The sequence below is a fragment of the Poecilia reticulata genome, linkage group LG10 (assembly GCF_000633615.1).
Source record: "Poecilia reticulata strain Guanapo linkage group LG10, Guppy_female_1.0+MT, whole genome shotgun sequence".
In the NCBI taxonomy this organism is placed as follows: Eukaryota; Metazoa; Chordata; class Actinopteri; order Cyprinodontiformes; family Poeciliidae; genus Poecilia; species Poecilia reticulata.
This window is the reverse complement of record NC_024340.1, coordinates 4,610,102-4,632,484: the sequence shown is the minus strand read 5'-3', so window position 1 is coordinate 4,632,484 and position 22,383 is coordinate 4,610,102. Positions and strand designations below refer to the sequence as shown.

The following is a 22,383-nucleotide window of genomic DNA, read 5'->3' as shown; positions in this document are numbered from 1 at the left end:
TTTGCATAGATTTCCCCCAAAATTTCCCCTTATGCCCCTCCAAAAAAAAAAGTAAAATGCCTCTACAACTTTTTGACAGATTCCCAAGCAACCACTAGATGGCACTCACATTTCACAGCGTTCCTGTGAACTCTTGTCATATGCACACATTTAGAGTCGAGTGAGAAAACACAAAGGAAATCAAAAAGAGGAGAAGAAGAAGAAGAAGAAGAAGAAGAAGAAGAAGAAGGGCGGTGAAGCTCACTCATAAACGGTGGTCCAGCTGTTCTCGTCGCTCTTGGTGGACAGCAGACCCGTGTTGCCGTGGTAGGAGATGTGGGCCAGGTCGTGGCCCTGGGCCGAAACCTTCCTCAGCATGCCGCTGTTGCTGAGGGACAGCCAGTACACCTGACCGCCGGGGAGCGCCAGCCACAGGGGGACGCCGTGGGCGTCCCGCCGCACCTGCAGGCCGCGCCCATCGCGACTCGTCAGCCCCGACAGCTGGCCGTCCGTCCCATAGGAGAAGTTGTACAGGAAGTGGCCCGTGATGAGGTGCTTGGTGTACATGTGGGAGCCGTTCTGTGGCAGAGAGGAAGTGGAGTCAAGTCTGATTGTGTGGCACATTACATCATAAAAAAACCCATCAATTATGAAACAAGCAATGAACATTACATTTTGTCTAATGCCACCATCAAAACCATCAAGCAGATACACATCAAATATGTTGATGTTCCAGTTTCTGCTAATGAAATTCAACTCTAGAAACAGCTGGGTTTTTAGTCTAGATTTAAAGGAACTCAGTGTTTCGGCAGCTTTGCAGTTTTCTGGAAGTTTGGTCCACATTTGTGGTGCGTAGAAGATGAATGTTTGGGTCTGGTTCTGGGGATGCAGAGCAGAACCAGAACCAGAAGACCTGAGAGACAATGGATGAACAATGGGTCTTTTTAACGTAATCTGGTGCTAAAATGTTCAGTGATTTATAAACTAAAGTGTTTTAGATTTTATTCTTTTTCAGCTTAGGATCTGTTTTAGTTCATGTTCTTAACCGGGTCAGAAATCTTGACTTGCTTCACTTTAACAGCAAAAAAAGGGTCAGAGTAAAACCTGTAGAGTAATTTTGAAATAAACCAGAAATAAAAATAAAAATATATTAAACTTAACTGTTGAGTTTAAGTTTGTGTGGTTTTTCAGGTTCCATCAATGCAACATTAAATAATAACAGAACATGTCAATTACAATGAGCTGCTTATTTAGTGTGTTGTGAATTATTGGGAAACAAAGGAGCCAGGCTGAAATATTTGATCATCACAAAATCAGATTTTCTCAACAACACCGTTTTACAAAATAAAATAAAAAAATAAAAAACCCAGAGCACTAAGTAAAAGTATTGATTAAACATTTATGTCTTTATATTGCTCTCCTACTGAGCCAGATCTTCTTGTAGTCTTTTAAATTAAGAAAAACAAGAATGGTCCAAACATTTTCTGCAGAATCCTTGTGAATGTTGTGAATGTTGTGATTGACCAGCTGGAACGTCGTCCAAGTATCAGTCATCAAACCGAGGAGAGAAGAGCTGCTTGGCGATCAAACAGGCCCGATAAGTTCTGGAGGAAAATTTAACGGTGATACTAAACTAAAGAAGACAAACTGCTTCCACGACTGCGTCAAACTTTCTCTAGTATCCGCAAAAGCGTTCACGCCATAAGAAGTTTTTCATATTTTGTCACAAACTTTAATGTATTTTACTGGGGTTTTATTTGATTGACCAACACATTGTGCTGTATGACTGAGCTTCAGGAGCTTCAGGAGTTGGTTTTTCAATGTGTTTGTAAAGTTTTTAGGGTGTGGGGGAAATGCATTCACCTCCCTACACTCTTGATATTTTCTTCGCAAAATTAATAGCTCAAGCTCGGCCAAACAGATTTACAGCATCCGTAAACAATTTCCATAACTCACCAAGGATTCTCAATCGATCTGGATGGAAAATGAGACGTGGTTTTCCAAACTTTTTCCAATTTTTAAGCAGAAAAACATTTCACTGCAATTACAACTAAGGCCGTTTTTGCCAGTATTTCAACTTCTTTGAACATCTTTATGGAAAGAGGTTGAACTCAGTCAGCTTGAACAAACAGTCAGTGAACAGCATTTCTTAAAATTATGTATGCTGAAATGAGTTAAATGAATCTGGATTATGTCATGTGAATATTTTTGCATGTTATTTGCACAACTATTGTGTATTAAAGACCTAATAGGTGAGCTGTTTGTAGAGGGGAAAAAATTTTTTTTTCAAACTTGTAAATTTGTGTAAATGCATGTACTGCTTCATGTCGTTAACATTTGAGAACACAAGCAAACACATCCACACCTGAACCCGACCACAGCATATTCATATTTTGACCTTTTCCTCCGACGCGCGGCTCTCCAGCCTCCATGTGGGGCTCAGCGCGGCGGAGCTTTGTTTACAGAGCGGTGCCGGAGCGCCACGGCGTACCTGGCTGAAGAGATAGAGCTCCTGGTCCTGCGGGGAGCTGATCTCCACCAGCCCAGCCGGGCTGGGCTGAGGCTGGTTGGGGTTGACGGCCCTGATCCGGATGTTACCCAGGTCGGCGATATACAGGGTGCCGTTGGGCGCCACGGCCAGCGAGGAGGGGGCTTTGAGACGGGCGTCACGGGCGTAGCCTCCGTCGCCTGATGAGAACAATAACACTGGGTTGAAGGTAAAAGCGTCTTTACCTCTAAACACACGGAGCAATAATGATGTTCCCCTGAAAGACACAAGCCCCCGAGCGGCACACACAGCCGTCTCGTAAAATGAAGACCTCATGGCGGCTCTTATCACTCTGGCTCAGGAGTCAGGCTTGTTGGCATACAGTCGATTCCCGGAGCAGCGGGAACGATGACCACCTTGATAGCGGCCTCGGAGTTATCAGACGGCGGTATCCGGCGGCCGGGTGCGTTCAGGAGTCTTTTGGTAGCGCAACGGGGTATAACAGGCCGGGTGAGGGTCTTCAGATGCTGTCAGCGGAGGGGACAGGGGCCTCTGATGGCTCTGTAAAGATGGCGGGGTGGCGGTTTATCTCCTGGCTGCATGCGCATCACTCGCGTGCACAAATACGCGTGTGTGTGTGTGTTAGAGCGAGAGAGAGCGAGCGAACATTTGCGTTCCTTTTGTATCTGGCGCCTGTGGACGGGCGCGCGTTCAAAGACGCGGGATGTTTACGGCGGAGGGGATGGAAAACGGAAAGCTTCTGAAGAGAGTAATCATCTGTTAACAGCAAGACATGATTGAAAATATGCAAAGTACAATCCAAGAAATGGGGATGGTTACAGCCCATTGGCTTGTGGCGTGGCAGAGACACTTCCCTCCGTTCCGAGTAGAAAAAGAGACAGATTTTTATGAGCGGAATTAAATGATAAAATCACATCCTCTGACACTTACAATGAAAGCGCGGCCTAACCGTCAAAAGAACATCTGCTTATTTGTTGGGCCCTTTCCTCTTTCCCTTTTATCACCATTATTTTTTTAGGTGCCCTTCGATGACATACCAACCAGTTAAAACATTCACCGCCTAAAAAGGGAGCTTTTTCTTCCACCGGCTGTAATTTGAATGGATTTGAAAGGTTTTTCTCTCGACGCGTGTTCCTCCTGAAATTTAGCTGCAGTTTCTTATTTTTTTGCAGCGAGGAGAATTCCTGGTGAATACCAAAAAAAAAAAAAAAATCACATTTCATTTTTCTGCATCCAGGTACTCTCTCTTAGTCAAATGATATCCTCTGTTGTGACATTATGGCTGCTTCTCTCTCTCTCACAGTCCTATATATGTTGTCGCCATTTACATAAAGCTCATTGCTATGTATTCTTGGTATTTTTCCGAGGGAGAAAGTCAAAGCGGCCCCTCCCAGACATTTGGATTCCAGCTGACTTTAATAATTTAGGCAGGCTGAAAGTAGAGAGGGGATAACATTGCAGGAGACGGACAGACAAGAAAAAGAAGAAGAAAAACATTCTCAAGCACTGCTAATAAATTTATTAGACAACTGAGACCCAAAGGCTGAAAGATTTACTCTCTAGATATCAAGACATACTAACAATTTCTAAACATGTTAGCCTTTAAAATGGTCCAGTTTTTTTTTTTCCCCCCCCCCACTTAAATATCCTGCAGACCAGAGAAGATATGATCGGAATTGATTTTTAAATGTTGTTTTCCTTTATTTTTCTTCCCCTCCCTCTCTTTTAGGGCTGTAATCCTATTAGACCTAATCTAATACTCTTACATTACCTAATCCTGCGATCGTGTCTGTGTGTGTTTGTGTGTGTCTGCTGCGTGATGACCCACCAGAGAAGCAGTCACAGTTGGGGTCTATCTTACAGTCGCAGTCTGTCGGGGCTCCAGAGATGATCGATATCTCCCCGTTGGTCGACACCTGCGGGTTTGACAAAGACCAACGCGTCACACGCGACCACAAAAATGTTTCGCAAAAGGTCACTCCGGTGCGGAAATCATCACAACGGACAACGTTTGCCATTTCTAACACAACACAGAAAGGCTGCAACGGAGTACAGTGACACATAGAATGACGTAAGTAACATTGATGATAGATGTAAATAAATGACTACATTATTTGGGTTGATAAAAAATGCTTCTTTTCTGTCATAAAACTCATAATTGTTCCTACTTTTCTGCTTTACTTCCAGCCACAATGTATTTTGTAGGATGTGTTAAAGTAAAGCGTAACTCAGTGGTCTGTATTTGTGGTTGATATAAAACCAAGCGAAAGTTTACAAGTTATCAAACTAGTTCATAGAGTCCACTTGTGTGGAAAGTGTTTGTATCATTAATCTAATAAAGCTTTTTTAAAAACACATAACTTTTATGACACTTTATACTAAGTCACTACTTTGTGTTTGTCTCCTGCATGTAATTTCAGTAAAATATATTAATGCTTAGTGTAATAACATGAAAGAATGCCAAAAAGTGAGGGCGTGAATAATTTGTCGATGCCCCGTAGATGATAAGAGGGGTTGATTAAGGGTTTTGGCAACACTTTATTTGAAGAGGTGTGCATAAGACTGACATAACATCTGTCATGAACATGAAGTCTTTATGAATGTCTATGACTGTTGTCATGAAGTGTCATTCAGTGAATAATGACACTTTTAATGCAAAGTTGCTCCAAAAGTTGCATTGAAAGTCCATTAAAAATGCCAACTTTGCATGATTTTGTAAATTATGACAATTTAATGCAAAGCTGGCACTTTTATTGGACTTTCAATGCAACTTTTAGAGCAACTTTGCATTAAAAGTGTCATTATTTACCGAATGACACTTCATGACAACTGTCATAAACATTCATAAAGACTCGTTCATGTTCATGACAGGTGTTATGACATGTTTATGACAGTTTCATGTCAGTCTTATGCACACCCTTTCAAATAAAGTGTTACCAGGTTGTTTTTTTTTTTAACTTAAAACAAAATCAGAGCATCGCAACACGAGTGCAGGGCTTAGCTCATTACTTGATTGACAAATGCAACGTTAAATTGTACAAATTATCCCTATTGTCCTGGATGAAAGAGCTGTAGGTGTACGCGCCTGTGAGGAGATAATTGGAGCAGTTGACAAGTTTAATTTAGATTCTTGCTGTGTAAACTATTACACCTCAAGGAAATTTACTCCGAGGTGTTGTTCCAAAAGAAACGAGTTTGACGTGAGAAAATTGACAACACTGAGATGTCACCGCTCAGGTTTGAGCAAGATTTTTTTAATAAAATTAGTAAACACAGTGACAAAAAAACAAAAAACAAAACACGACTTAGGTCATGTCAGACGGATGTTGTTTATTACCTCCAGGTTATTTAGGTACAGCTACATTAACGCACAAGTACTGGGTTAAAACAAACAAACAAACAAAAAAAACCCTGCTATAAATTAGAATGATAAGAAAAGACAAACTTTTTGCCGTTTGCCTGTTTTCTTGTTTCCAAGGTGGAAAGACATCAGGAATAACTTTAGAGGAGTAATTATTGCTGCCTATTAATCAGGTGAGATTATGCATGCCAAACAATTTGAAATGATCATTCTGCTGTGATAACGATTACTCACAAGTGGGAAATTTATTAATGAACTTGCCTGTCAAGGCTGAAGTTTCAGCAAGATCCCGCTGAGGTTAAATTGTGTGATATATAAGAAAGAAAAATAAAATCCTCTCCACAAAAAACAAACAAACAAAAAAGCAAAAACATCTCATACAGGTTAAGCCTCTAAACACTCATTTAATGTTAGAATTCATCACAGCAGAGTCAGAAAGAGGCTAAACAAGTGTGGGACATTTGAACGGATTTCCAGGAAAATCCTTTTCTCTTGAAGGAGAACATGCCAGGCCGGATTTTGCAAAAAAAAAAAAGAAAAAAAAGTGCATCTGAACAAACGAGGGGATAGAAGAAAAAAAAAAAAAAGAGTTTTGGAACAACGTCCCTTGGACAGATGGGACCACAGTGGCGACATTTGGCCATAAAACACAGCAACATGTCTGCTAAAAAACTGAAAAAAGGAAAAARAAAAAAAAAAAAAACACACGTCTTTGGGGCTAAGCTAACCGGCTGCACGCCTTCAGCTTTGTAAATAATTGACAAACATAAGAGCAGCATTGATCTTCTACCTTCTGCTTGGACGGTGAATATGCGTGAACATCTCTGGTTGGAACATTTAGACTCTGAATGTGAAGGCAGCACCTTGAGCTGGATTAATCTCTTGTTTTTTCTTTTCTATTCTCAGCGGGAGGGGAGTAAAAACTTAAAGCACACTAATTTCCAGACAAAAAAAAAAAAAAAAAAGATTTAAACCGACAATGACGAACTTCTTACAGCCTCATCCTTCAGCGGCGCGACTGTTTCGCTGAGAGCGAGCTCACGATTTGTGCTTAACCCGAAAACAAATGCGGCTACGGCGAAGCTAATTTGTAGCGTAATGATTGCGGTTTTATTGCCTCCAGTGTTATGCATGTTAAATAACTCCACTGCCCTGCATAAAAGACTGGAGCACAAACTTAGCATGCATTGATTATGCATGTGCCGTCCTCGACGTTTTGGCCGAGTGCCTCGGGTCAGTCTGTGTGACGGACCGACGTGTCCGAGCAGATCCCGCACGGTGCCAAACACCCGCTGCAGCCAACACACGCTGCTCACATTTAATAATCTTATTAAACTGCTAAAGAAAGAAAAGAAAGAAAAAAAAACTCTACTTGCTGCTAAACAGCACAAGATGCAGCTGCTGTCAGCTATTTACCATGAAATGTTGCATTTAATTTGACTGTCATTCTTCATCTCGCGTGAAACACATCGTCGCGTGTACCTGCGCGTGTTCACCGCGTCTCACAAATGACAATGTGATCTGTTTTTAATTTAATACATCTTGGATTACGCACCATTTGCATCAGCCAGACATGTTGTTTCTTCTTTTTTTTTGTTTTTTGTTTTGGATGTGCTAAATGAACACCAGAAACGAGCCACAAAATGCTGCACAAACCCACGTAGCGCAAACTAAAAACACTAAAACTCCCTCCCTTCTCTTAATTTTATTTCACCACTTAGCGTGGTTTGAAAGCATCGACTAATCTCCAACTCGCGCCGGTTGCTAAGTGAGCGCCCACTTAGATGTTTTAATGTTTACAGATGGATTATTTTAGCTCTGACTTTTCATGTCGGTGTGAGGAAACGTGTCAGATGCACACACAAAAAAACAAAAAACAAAAACCTTTTCAGTGCCCTACCAGCACAGCCGGCCGGTCTCCATCAAAAAAAAAAAAAAAAAAGGCATCAGAGACATTTTATGATCCTGTCTGCCTCCACACGGAGCCAGCATGGCGCTGCAGGCCACAAAGCCACTATTGATTGAGTGCAGCAGGCAGTATTTTCGAGGTGTTCAAGCCAAAATGCTACAGTCCTGTAGTGTCCTGCTGCTAGCTCACGGGCGGAAAAAAAAAACGTTTTATTTTAAATCAAAACCACACTTTGTTTTTTTTATTTTATTGGTTAAAGGTGAATCAGAGTTCTGAAAAGCCAAAAACTCGAGTGAAAGACTCTAAGCACCGCCTTTGCTGACAAGCATCTGCAATGCAAACAGCCTGTCAGCAAAAGGCTGAATTACTGTCAAAAGCCCTGATGGATTACTAATATTAGCTCAGTATGAGCTGTTTCTTTTTCTAGGTTATTTATTTATTTTGAAAAGGGTATTTGTTTTCTGTTGCAGTTCGCGGTGCTGTAGCATTATATAATATGTGCAAGTGTATGAATAGATAAATCACTTCTGACAACAAGAACCTGCAACAGATCAATATACATATTGGTACAACCTGGTGTTGTATCATTTTTCATCTTAATATATCTCCACACAGCTGTTGACTTGTAATAAGTTCATGTCAAATATTCCAAAACCCAAAAATGTAAATAAATCTACCCAGTAAATTGAGTAAATTTAAAACATCTACCGTCAACTCGGATAATTAAAAGCGTAACTGGAGCATTTTACCACATTATATTTTACTTTTTGAACTTTCTCATAGTGTCTATGGATATTAATTAGCAATCCATGTGGTTTTGTTTGCAAACAGAGGTTTCAAAACTGTAACAAATTAAAATATGTAAGATATTTCTTGTTTTTTATGGTTAACAGGACATAATGACTCTTAAAAACTACTGAGTTTTGAGCAACTGTGACATGGAAGGCAAAATGTGGACCCATATTTCCACCATGCACAGTGATTGAGATGGTTGGAGAGAAATTAATCCTGAAAGTTTTCTGTTAGAGAAATGCAGCAAAAACTTTCATCCTGAGGACATGAAGTCTCCGTAATAACCAGCAGACGCTGTCTAAATATCATCGAGTTATTTCCAAAACAAGTCTGGCAAAGAGCCTTTTCCGTCCCGCCATCACTGACGAAAACGTGCGACTTTAACTGGAACCGCATGTTTTTGTCGGGCGATTCACAGATTGGGCTTTTGGCGACTTGCAACTGAAGTGGGTCTGGTGCAAAGCAAAAAAAATAAAAAAAAATTGAAATGTGGATAAACACCTCAAGCCCACTCTTTACCTTCTAACGGCTTATATATAGAGAGTATTACATCATGGACTCTGGTGGATTGGATATTTTAAGTAAATATCTACCGGTAAACTGAGACTGGGTCTTTCAGCGGGATAATGATCTAAAACATGTGGCCGAATCAAGACAGAAATGATTCACCAGACACAGTATCTACCTTTTTCCGTTGTCATCTCAGTGCTCGTATATAAATCTAATGGAAGGAAGAGCAGAAAAGGGCTTCGTATGAAATGTAATCCCAGCAGGTGTGCCGATAATTGCGGCACCGGGGATTTTGTTAAAATGCCTATTTGTTACTGGGGAACTTTCCCCGAACTTAATAAATGTACTCAAACCAAAGATCAATTTTTTTTTCAGTCTGAGATTACGCTACTGCAACAAAAGATCGATTTATTTTAAGGCATATTTTTATAAATCTTTACCTTTTTATACCGTGTGTGATACATTTATCTACTTAGAGAGAAATCTGTACTTAATGACAGAGGTGGAGAGAAAGACAGACAGACAGCCTGATAGACATATAGAGAGGTAAACAGGTAGAAACAGTTGGATATGGATAAACAGAGATTCAGACAGATAGATAAACGAATAGATAAATAGACATGAATAGACAGATCAAAATAGAGAAAGATTGACACAATTAGATACAAATATGTTTAAAAAGACATTCAGACAAATCGACAGGTAGTCAGATAAACAGACTGATCGACAGTCAGGTAGATCGACAGGTACCTGCTGGATGCGGTTGATCCGCCTCTCGTCCGTCTCAGCGATGAAGAGCGTTCCCAGGTGCGAAAGGGCGATGGCCTTGGCGGCCTCCAGGGTGGCGCGTACCGCCGCTCGGCTCACCAGGTGGTGGTCGATGCCGGGGACCTGGCAGTGAATCGGACGCCCCGCCACGATCCGCACCTGGAGGTTCTCCGACACCTACAGCGACACGTCGCCATTTATCATCTGCAGAAGCCTGCCCCGACGCAACACAATCACCCGCTGATGACATAAGAGAATTTATCGATCGGGCGCATCAAACCTCGGCGAGCCAGACCCCCGGCCGCGGCTGCTGGCTTTTACAAGATAAAGAGCTGCGTTCATTAACTTTGCACGATGAGTTCAATGACATTTTCTAATAAACAGCCCCTGCGTCGACCTGTGACAGCATCCTTTTGCTTTTATTTATCTTGGCAGACTCACTCCGTCTAAAGTGGATCTCCAGGGACGGCTGACGAATTTGTAAATCGACTCTCATTCGGCAGCGTACTTCGCAGCATGACTCTTCGGGAAGGTGACAGAATGAGACAAATGTGTTTTGCGAGTGTTTTGTTTTCCCGACCTGCAGAACGATGTTGTTATCCAGGATGTAGAGGGAGTTGTCCAGCGGGTTAATGGCGAGGTCTGTCGGCCACTCCAAGCGCACCTGTGAAGTCACATACGCACACGCACACACACACACACACACACGCACGCACACACGCACACACGCACACACGTAAGGGGACCCATCATGTCAAGACTGTTGTCAAAAGCGGGAAAGCTAACACAAACCTTTTGACGGCAACTGCCACAAGAGTCAGTTACAGGTAGTGCAAATAATATCTCCTTAATAACATAGCATTAGGCCTCCTGACCCTCCCTGCTCATGCAAAGGTCAGCGTCGGGCAGGGAGTCTTCCCTGTGTTTATTCAAGTCTCACACCGGCTCGCTTCGGCTGAGTTCCAAATGTCAACCAATAACCGTGATCGCTGCCCGCTCAAATAGCACTGCTGCGTGCGCTGGAACCGCGGGGGGTCAAAGCCGGACAAAGCCGACGCCGTCTCACAGCCGCCCACGTCGCTGTCCGTCTCCAAGCAGCACAAACAAAACGGCGAGCGGCGGCGTTGGGGTGGGAGGGAGGAGAGGGGATGATGGGGAATCAGGTGATTGATGACTCTCAGGATGGATTGGTAAATAAATGGATCATGTTAAATTGCCACTGACATGTCCAATTATAGGCTCTGTCAAAACGAGAGTGGGAAGAAGGCTCACTCCGAAATCCCATTTTAAGAGGAGGGGAGAGATTCATCAAGTGGGATTCTGCGCGTCCCTCAAACCAGAGACGGCATGCATCAAATCCCCTCCCGCTCACGRTAATGAACTGTAGCTGCGATGATGGGCGACCTCCTCCAGGAAGCGTTGTGACCCGTTCACACAGTCGGCCTCGCTGTCGTGAAAGTCAGACGGAACTTTAATCCGGTTTTAGGATTGAATTAATCAAAGTAAATTCATCCGGATTGTTCGGCTTTCGCAGAACAATAAATAAATCAGAGCGTGAATTCGAGAAAGGTTTGCCTGGATTGGTGATACCCAGGGCTGCACTTTGCTTCAATTTTTTAACACCATTGTGTTGTTTTTTTTCTTTCTTTACAAACTGAAGCCCAAAAAAATACAACACACAAACTGCAAACTGAGAAATCAATTTGTTGCGTTTTTGGATTAAGAAAGCTTTGTCAATTCTTACTAAATATGTAATTTTCATCTGCTCCACTCTATACTCCACACTGTTACCAAAGAATAAACCAAAGAATGAAACAAAATACTGATGCTTTAAGGCTATTTAAATGAGTAATTTTCCTGCATTTTCCCCTGGTTTATAAGATAAATTTGGCTGATTGTAAATATTAGAATCTATTAATATTAATATTAAAAGCCTTACCAATTAACGTGTTAGCTAAAACTTCTTATACATGTACAAATCTCCATAGAACAGAATGGTAAAAATGTTTAATATTCTGATTTTGAGAAGTATTTCTAAGCTTAATAAGCATTAATTTGATCTCATTGCTATGCATGAATGTCTAAAATATCAAAAGAGAACATAATAGGTTCATTTTTTGCAGCAGAATTGATACTTGAGAATTTCTTGTTTTACAAATAAAGCAATTAGAGTTTGTTAAACAAAGTTGTTATAAATGTTTGTGTTAATTATTACATGTTTTGTAGAGTAAACTTTAAACTAGCATTCTGTCTTTTTAGCCAGAATGCTAAAAAGACAGAATGCTTTCATGCCGCATGAAATTTCAGACTTTATGCGGCAACACAGCATGAAGTCTGAAATTGTCCTGCACTCAAGAAAAAATGAACTTGACAAAAAAAATGTCCCTTATGAGTTTCCATACATGCCACATTAATAGTGGCATCTTCACACAAAGAAAACCAGCTCTTTGATAGACTCAAAGATTTTGGAGCTTCTTGACAGAGGCCGCGTGTTTCTTATCTTTTGAACATACAGACTCCTAAATCTATTTTTAAAGGGAGCAGAAAATCTTTTCTGGGAAGAAGACAGTAGTACAAAATGTTTCCATCTGTCCATAGGTCAAAGGTCGCCGGTCAAAGGTCGCCGGCTTCCAGAAGTCAGGCTGGCCTTGGCATTTAAAATGCTGAAACCTTGAAATATAAGTTTACAATGTTATAGACGTTAGTTATTCACACATGCATGTTCTTCATAAAGTTGAATTGACGAGTAACAGCCGAACCAAAGAGTTGTTACCGCACAATCCTGACATTCTCACTATTACACTGCAATACATCTAATACGAAATTCTTCTTAAAAATGTTATTCTTTTATGTGGGGTTAAGTGTTTTTTTTTTTGCTTCCTCTCAACTTTTTAACTTTGTTAGAAGTATCTATTGTAGGATTACTGGCATAGACTCATTATCGTGAACATTATTGTTTTGAAAATGGCAGCGAATGGTACAAACGTCGGCTTCTGAAACATTATGTGCCGAATTTATAGAAATACTGTACGACTCCTGATGATMGGTACAGAGTAATTGCTGGGCAGCTGGGAGTCAGCAAGAAAACTAAAAAGCATCAATAATCATTTTCAAATTAGCCTTTTGAATATAGGCCTGTYACSATAGATTAAGCTAGACGATAAATTATYCCAGAACTTATCGCGATAAACGGCAATATTGTTGTTCTGAGACCATTTTCRAGTAATATAATGGAARAACACACATTCAAGGATCAGTAACCTTTAAATTTTAATGAACATTTAAAGACTGGAACTGGAAGGCCTTTTAAATATACAAAATAAAGAAAGAAAACGACAGAAACAGCAAATAAAAGGAATTATGAAGTCTGTGCAAACAAAATTATCTTTCAAAAAAGGACTGTTTGAGACCAAAACACCAAACTGAAGACTTTTATCATTCAGTTTTTGGTAAAAAAAAAAAAAAAAAAAAAATCAAGCAAATGAAAATCATTGAGTTTCTTTTAATTTATCATGTGATTATTTGATTTATTGTGACAGGCCTGAGTGGTAATGCCTTCAATAAATAAATATGCAGGCTATAATGGCAGCTGGTCTTTACAGATGAGCTGATATTATTCTGTTCATCATAACCGATCAACAACACACACAATGTTGCAAATGGCCGCCAAGGAACACGCATCAACACGGGCAACATGAGAGAAACTTTAGAAAACCGGGTCACTAAACCCAATTACATTTTAYATTCACCTGCCAGTTATTATTATTTTAAATATATGTTTTATGCTCCGTTTCAATACAASACCTGTGATCAGTGGGGAAAGTGAGACAGTACAACACACGATTCAGTGGTTGGTGAAAACACTTAAAATGATCCGTTTCAAAGGTTAGAAGTTTATAAACGACTCATTTTTCTGAACATGACAGCCGTATTGCTGATAAATATGGACAGCTGGTGTTTTTGCATGCTGTAATTACTGGTTATAAATGTTATTTTATTTTTATTATTGAAAGCAGCACAAAGCTGCTTCGTGGCTTCATCATGGATCATAAACTATACCATATTGCCCTATGCACCAGCTGAAGAGAGCATGAAGCCCTTTATCACTTTACGTTTACCACGTAGTTGTCGGCAACCTCCAGTAAAGATGCATAAAAAAGCCTTGAAATGAATAACTCTTTAGTGGCAGCAGCAGAATCTCTGAGTGAACAGCTATAAAAATCAAGATTTAATCTGAGCACAATTTTTATCAGTGTATTTTTAACAAAATTTCATAGTTATGAACAGTAACCCCTTAAATCAAAACCTGTTATTTTTAGATATTTATATCTTACTTTCCTAAGTAAGATAACAATCTATTACTTCTTGTTTTCACAAAAAGTACGCCTGATGTGAGGTCATTTTTCTCTATCTTCAGATAAGGGAGGTAAAAAGAGAGAGTGATGTCTATTCTATCCTACAGAAACAAATGTTAAGGGAGGTAAAAAGAGAGAGTGATGTCTATTCTATCCTACAGAAACAAATGTTAAGGGAGGTAAAAAGAGAGAGTGATGTCTATTCTATCCTACAGAAACAAATGTAAGCATGTCAACTTACCCTGCTGACATGAGACAGAGGGTGAATATGCGTATTAATCCTTTAATCATCTGCTGAGTGTGAGGACGGTTAAGCAAATCTATCACAGCTTTGTTTTCAAAGACTCTGAGAGYCTTGCTGGGACTGCCAGGCTTCATGAACCCTTTGAAATACTAAGGTTGCTTAAATATAAATCAGAAAACTGCAAGCGGATGGGGTCTTTTCTTTTGTTTTTTTTTTGTTTTTTTTTTAGCAGGATAACAATTCAAAGCATATGTGCAAATAAACCTGGTTCGTTTCATTGCCATCGCATTCCCARAATTAAATCTCGTAGAAAACCTGTGGGATGATCAGAAGAGCAGCCAGGACTCTGGGTCTTTCGTATGTGAAGACATTTTGACAAAAGAGGCTTCCATAGAGCATTTTCAACAGGTAAAACATTTTATAACTTTGATTTTTTTTCTCTCTCTACACCAATCAAATTAAATATGGGATATTTTGAAAGGTTTCCATCTGAGATTACAATACAGTTAAAAATAAAGGTGAATATTATTTTTTTACACACAACTTCATCAATAAATTTGTCCTCATCTGCATACAGTGCGCAGACCCTCTGCTGCTCAGCAGCCATCTCTGCAGCAACGTTTGTCTTGTCAGGGCTGCAGGAGTTTCCGTCAATACCGGCTGAGGTCACGGTGAGCCAGCAGAAGAAGAGAGCCAACTCAGATGGAGGACAGACACGATCAGACCGGTGACGAACAAACATAGGAACTGAAACGTAGCCCGGGTGCTAAGACACGAAATAGCACTTTGGGGAATTCACTTAGCTTCAACACGCATATTCACACAGACATACACAGGCACTATGTGGGGGCAGATATCCCTCCACAGAGCCAGCAGCTCATCTATTATTCATCCGCAGCTCTAATAGGCCTGATATTAGTTAGCAGCGTGTTCTGAAGGGATGGCTGATCGAAACCGGCGCGAGCGGTCCGTCTTCCGCCCGAGACACATTTGTTCCTCAAAGTTTAGCAAAGCGCGGTTGACAAAACAATCAGCGCTATGCGAAAGGAACAACAAACTTTGTGATCCATTGCCATTTTGATATAATGATTTTAATTAGCTGACATGGATGACATTCAGGAGACAAATGCTTCCACAAATTATTTAGACAATCTTTCAGAGCCAAACGAGGCGTCGTGTCTCTCGCTCTCTCTTTCTCTCTGCTAGTCATTGAAATTCTGCGGCGCGTTATTAGCTTACCTGGCTGATATCCATGCGCGCATCGCAGCTCAGCGGCTGCGTCGACATCAGTCCGTTTGAGCCAATCACGGTGGAGAGCAGACCCCGCTCATTAATCTTCTGAATGGTGGTGCCATCCACGAAGTAGACAACTCCTCTCTTATCCACGGCAATACCTGCGTGGGCAAGAGAGAAAGTCAGGAAATGAAAGGGGAGGAAAAGAGAGGGAGAGAAAAAAAACGGGAATACCAAAAACAAAAAAAAAAAAGAACGGGAGTAGGAAAAAGAGACTCGAAGAGGAGTGGAGGATAGTTGAGCGAGGCGCAGAGGGCTTCCAACTCGGTTAGTCATTCAGCTCGGCAAGCGGCTGTCTTATCAAAGGCACTGCACCACAGAAATGTAATTATATTTCCATTCCAGAGCCCACTAAAGGGATTAGAACAATGCAACGGGAGGAAGAAGTTATTTGTCACATTAGATGTGAGCGGGGTGCCGCAGTGAACTTTTGACATTTGACGCCTGTGCAAATGTTCATTTAGAAATGGGTGCCGGCTCTTCAAACACGCACGCGACATCTGYATGTGTGCATATGTTTACCTTTATTTGCACTCCCCTCGTTGTGCGGACGCGCGCGRGCTCTGCAAGTGTGCGTTGCCATGGCGAGCTTACACTTGAACTCTCCTCGCAGGGAGGAGAGGCGGGGAGCGCGCGAGCAGTACGCGGAGAGCAGAGAAAAGAGGAAAAGAAGTAAATCCAGGTATTAAAGGTCAGGGCGGACTATGAATCATCTGTTATGGATGAGGAGTGACCTTCATTCCCGCCTCATCTCCATGCAGAGAATGGCCCTTTGACTCAAACGCCGCCGCAATAATATTCCACGACTCAACCCTCACCTCTTCCACAGCGCGAGAAGCCAATTCCCTGAGATTGCTTTCACTTAGCATCTGTGACAATAAGCCATATTTTAGTATTCCTTCCTCCCACCTCCAGCTCAATCACTTCATTTACAAACACATTTTGTTTATGGCTCATCATTAGGTCGCGTCAGATTTATGCGTTAGATTTCTTTGTCTCGAGCATGCCTCGAAGGGCTTTATGGCGACAAAACCTATAAAAGAAAATCAATCAATGTAAATAGAGTGCGGCCTGAAACCAAAAACAATTAAATGGTACAGGGAGGCATGATGGAAGGTTAAAAACAGATTCATACGGAAATCCATTAGCTGCTTAATTGAGCAATTATTTATTTGTTTTGCCTTCTTCCTGAATTAATTTGATGATTGGCCAAAACGTGTTGGCACATTTTTTATTTATTTTTTGGTCTGGTGACACATCCAGCAGACAGTTAATTCATTTACTGTGGTTCAGTTAATGCATTTGTATTCAGAAAGCACAGTCAAAAAAAATAAAATAAAGTCAAMCAGTGTTTTATGAAACTAAATAAAAAGTGAACAAATTTAAAACTGATGTGAGATCAGTTAGATTTACCCCCAACAATGTGACAGGGAATGTTTTAAAAGTACAGCCAAGATAAAAAAGGGTAAAAGAAAGAATAAAACACCAGCAATCCAGAATGCAAAATTAATTTTTCAAAACGGAATTGTTATTTACCGTCCACATCACAGCAAAGCTTTTCATACGCAGGAAAGACTGACCTTGCAAAGTGATCAACTTCCTAGACAAGAATATAGTAATGCTAATGCTAACAGCTGCAGTTTCTCAAATCTGAGTCAGTCTTTTTAAGCCGGGTCTGCTTTTAAAGCAGAAATAAATGTTTACCAGAAAGTAAAATTAGACATTAGAGTCTAATTCTAATTCTGATTTAGAGGCTGATATTGATTAGGGCTATCTTTAGCTTAGACTGTAGTGTTTGCATGGGTTCTGTTCAAGCCAGTGGTACAAACCGGCTTCCTGATGATCCAGTTCCAATTCTAGCACTGAGTGACACATAAAGCTAAAAAAAAAAACCCTCACATAAATAATCACATCCCTTCAGTTTTAACATTAGACGTCATTATGAATAAAGTTTGCATTATTTCGAATTATAGTATGTACACATAAAAATCTGAAAAGTGCGGGATGCATTTGTATTAAAAGTAKGATCTAAATCATCAGCTCTGGCTGTCCTGCTATGAAGTGAGTGGCTGTTCCCATGGCAACGTGGCCTTTAAAAGRATTTAGTCCCATATTTATCTCCATCCACCTTCCTGTCAACTGAAAATAATGAATCTCCACAGCATGATGCTGCCACCACCAAGTCTCACACTAGGAATAATAGTTTTGGGCCATCAGATTAAARGAGGCTAAATGCAAAAACATGCAACACTTTTCAGATTTTATTGCTTAAAAAARCCCAACAGGAAACCATCAGAAAACATTTTTTTGTTCCGTCTTWTAAAATCCCAAATACATAAAAATAGATAAATAATTTGTAGTTGAAGCACAATGAAATATGAAAAAGTTCAAGAAGAGGGAGCACTACTGCAATGGAAGTACAATCTGTAGAAAACACAGGTGTGCTGCTTCTTAGCGCGCCATATGTGATCTGCTTGAAGCTCTGGGATTTGAAGTGAAAGTCCACCATCTAATGTCACATATTTACGTAAACTACGTTTCCCCRAGCCCGCAGGGACAAAATGTCAAAATCTTCAGTGTTTTCCCTGATAGTTTTCTAGCTGTAGCTGTATTTTTTTTCCTTTTTGATCCACAGAAAATCCTTTTGGCGTCCTTACGTTGAACCAGAAACAAGAAGTCCTTTCTGCCCTTTGTTCCAGATTTKAACAAGTGTCTCATCCTTCCAGCTATAAAATAAACTTTCTGCTCAAAAAGATTTTCCTCAAGAAGCACACCCATATGCGGACACACATCAGACACACACACACACACAAACACACGCGCCGCCACTGCCACTGAATTCGCCAGCGTCCTCGCGCTTAGCAACCCTGGGCCGACCCCTCGAGTCATAAATTGTACAGGTGAAGTGGCACTGCAGACGGGAGGTGGGCAGGGGGGGAGGGCCAGGGTCACTGTGTTTCCTCCAGGGGCCAGGAGGTGAACTGCAGAGCTCTCCCTGCTGGCCCCTTCATCATTCCTCTGACACAGACAGATTGCACCGCCCAGACAGCATCGCCCTGCACTSAAACAGCACCTTTGCTAGCTTCCCTCTGCTCTCCATCATGCCTAACTTGATCTTCTCCTGCTCTCTTTTTTTCCTAGTGCCCTCTTCCCTTTGCGTTGTGTTTTTTKTTGTTGTTGATGCTCTGCTCTCCTGTATCTTCTGACTTCTAATCAAATCACTGACCTTCAACTCTTGGGTTATGTCTTTGCTCTCCTTTAATCTGTGCGCCTGBGTTTTTTTTTTCTCCTCTATGTTCTTCTTCTGCTCCTCTCAACCTTGCTGCTTCCCCCTCTTGTCACCTGGTATTATGCAGGAGGTGAGTCTTAACCCACACCTACTTAGCTTACTTAGCCCCTAAAAACACAGCACCCCACCTCCCCCGGGAGGATGGCCGTACTCGTCTTCTACGCACTCCTTCTTTCACTTTCCCATACATCCCTGCTCCTGGAGCTCCCACCCAAAACCCGTCCCTGATCTTAGAGCTCATAAATCCTGCACAAGGACATGACGAGGCAGACGGGACTCTCTCTCAATACTGATTTCCCCTCCTCTCTCGCCGCACTGTCCCTGAACGTCTTCTCGCCCACTTCCATTGACTTCTTGCCTAACATTCCCTTCATCCTACACCCTCCTCTCCTCCTCATTGTTCTTTTTCTTCCCTTTTTTTGTGACATCCTCGGTTTCGGCACGCCGTCTGTTTCCACCGAAAGGGGCTCTGAATGGCTGCCAATCTCTTTAGAACAATAAATACAGCACCAGACTGACTTATTCATCGTCGCGCAGCCACAACAATAAAGAAAGATCACTATTATTGCTTTGCGTAGGGATTTACACCAGTTGACGTGTTGCTTAAGAGTATCCCACAATGTTTATCGAAAAGGCGGTAGATTAGTCCACATTCTCCTTGTCAGCGGCTGGATTTCCTGCCGCCGCGGATAAAGATGTRGGTTGCATTAGGGGAATTTACAGCCTCTCTCTATATCCAAAGGATACTCAGAAGACATCAGAGGATTTACTGTTTCTCCCCGAGTGAACCAAACTCTCAGATGTTCATGTTTAGGCAGACGTACAAGGAGTGGAGTAATTGAGACAAATCTGAGCTCCAGAGGGAGACGGACGGACATTCGGCTCGATTCAGAGCGGGATCTTTAGCGATGCTAGTGAGCTGACCTTGGAGGAACAGAGCAAAGTAAAAGAACGAATGACACAGCATTATATTTAAGGAAGAAGTACAAACAGTGTCCGGAAAGAGGAACAACAACAAAGAAAAAGGTGCTGATAAGACAAATGTGTGATGAGGAGTTGGGTAAATKAACTATTACAGGCCCATCCCTCTCTGTCAAAAGGGATCTCTTTGCTCTGTGTCCCCGTCAAAAGAATATCGGTCGTAATGACCCCCCTGTGGCACTGCAATCCAATCCAATCTGATTAATGCCTTAAAGAGGGCTCCCGGAGAACGTCTTGTTGTGTTGATTACAGATATTTGAAGAGAAGGAGCCACAAGGGAGCTCCCGCGCAGAGAGGTGAGGAAAGGTGGAAGGTAGGAAGCAGGRCAAGGCGAGAAAAAGACTAATTATAACTCAGGCGGTGGATTTTTGTCTCACTTAGTAGCAACAGTCGACGACAGCCCCGTGGCGCTCAGCTACATCCGAATGCGGTGAACTGTGAGCTCTGACTGCCAACACCTGAAGATCAAGACTGCAGGAAGTCAGCTGGTTGGTATTTGCTCTCGCCTTYCAAAGAGTGACACTAAAGCTGTCAAAGTAGCTGCYGCTATAGGTTTGAAGAAGACTTGTCAAATCACATCAACTTCCCTGAGAGTCAGGACAGCCTCCGCAATAAACTTGATGTATACTCGTCATTGGAGAGATTATCGTTATAATTTTGAACTCTTTAGGATATTTTTGAACACGTCTGTTTTAGAGTTGACTGACAATTGTGTTTAAATCAACAATAGAGTTCAAGGCYTGAAACCRGCCGAAATGATTAACTTGATGGTYAGGCTTTTGCTTCTGTGACGCGTTTAATAAGCATACGATACACACAACCCAGAGATACCCAATATAAATAAGTGTTGATCTATTTATGTTAAYCTATTTATTATACTYCAAATAGAGAAGTCGGCACAATAAGTGCACACAGAGCTCCACCCTTTTCCGCTTCTGTCAATCACTCATTTGCACTTGACTCACCCTGCGGTTTCAACAAGCAACAAGGCATAGCTGGAAGACGTTTAACAAAAACTCACACTGTGGTTGWAGGAGCCGTTTATCGTTTTCTGTGTTTATCGCCACCAGGGGGCGTATTTCATTTTGAGTTCAGAGTATGTCTGAAGGGGGATGTGGGTTATTTTAGGTCAAGTGTGATTCTGTTCAGGTGTCGCTAATGGGAAGAGGGAAACGGTTTTCTACTGTTCTTTGTTTGGATTTACGTCATTTTTATGTTGTTCTATTGTTCTAAATGGAAATGGCAAGACAGAGGACGTTGTATTGAAAGTTAATGACTTTATGGTTATAAATCAAAATGAAGATCGGCATAACGAATCTTGATTGAGTGCAGGTAAAACCAACCAGGAACAACAGCAACCGGTAGCCGAAAATACAGGATTTTAGCCGCTACAATGGTCTACAAACAAAAGCAGTAAATTCTAGGCCTGATCTAAACTCTAAGGGTGTATGCAGAGCCAAGTARGARGKTTTKRARGKTKKWWYSKTWMCMARGSCYTTTTTGTTGGCATCGACGAGCTTCTGGTGAAGATCTGGCTTGAGGTTTGGCCTTTTCTCGATAGCATTATTTTTKCCCTCGTTTTTTGGTACAGATGTTAAACATTCTCAAAACATGTCGTCCTTTTGGGATAGGACAACAAATCAATGTCTGCTTGTTCACACAGTAAAATCTAGACCAAGATTTAAACACTGTAACTGTTTTGTCCAAAGAACATTTGGTTTTCTAATTTGGCAGCTGCAGCTTCCACTCATGCTTGTGCACGTCTTTCTTGATCAGCACTCTGTCAGAATACAGTCATCAGAAAATTAGAATATTGCATATTCATTTATTTCATTTACTCATTTTACTAACTGAAGCACATTAAATAGCCTAATTGCACACAGACTGATCTTTTCAAGCCTTTCCTTTAGTTACAATATTATGATTTTTCCTTAACTAAAAATGCAACATTTAAGATTAGAAACCTCCTTCAGATCAGTAAAAAACATTTTAATACAGAAAATTCTCCTTAATAAATTGYACAAGCAGTTCTTTAAATCTGACAAAATGAGCCTCATCTGAACGCRTATAATAATTTACTGAACATGACAGCAGCGTATATTCCTGTTAAGGTCAGCTACACGGTGGTTTCAGCAGCAAAGACTTTATGATACGCTTGATCTCTGTTTGTTCCCGTTCTCCTCCTAACCATCCTGACGAATTTAATTTCACCTGGGTCAGGCTTATTAGGCCAGATGATTGAATCTTTGATGCAATTATATTCAAACACATCTAATAGATTTTKGAATGGACAAAGCAGAGAAACCAAATATTAATGAACTCCACAAATGATGACGCAAAGAGTGGTTGAAATAGCTACTAAAACATGGGGTTTATAACCAATTTAATATAAA

The 22,383-nt window shown here is 41.1% G+C and overlaps 1 protein-coding gene across 1 annotated transcript in view; it reads right to left on the bottom strand.

The window, feature by feature from the left end:
• Positions 1-22,383, bottom strand: part of tenm1 (teneurin transmembrane protein 1) — a 320,904-nt gene that overhangs the window by 51,176 nt on the left and 247,345 nt on the right. Inside the window, exons 22-27 of the mRNA XM_017307003.1 lie at positions 15,667-15,821; positions 10,409-10,492; positions 9,811-10,005; positions 4,317-4,404; positions 2,471-2,667; positions 245-558 (exon numbers count right to left, since the gene is read on the bottom strand). Coding sequence (XP_017162492.1) covers positions 245-558; positions 2,471-2,667; positions 4,317-4,404; positions 9,811-10,005; positions 10,409-10,492; positions 15,667-15,821 — 1,033 coding nt within the window. The remainder of the gene's footprint in view (positions 1-244; positions 559-2,470; positions 2,668-4,316; positions 4,405-9,810; positions 10,006-10,408; positions 10,493-15,666; positions 15,822-22,383) is intronic.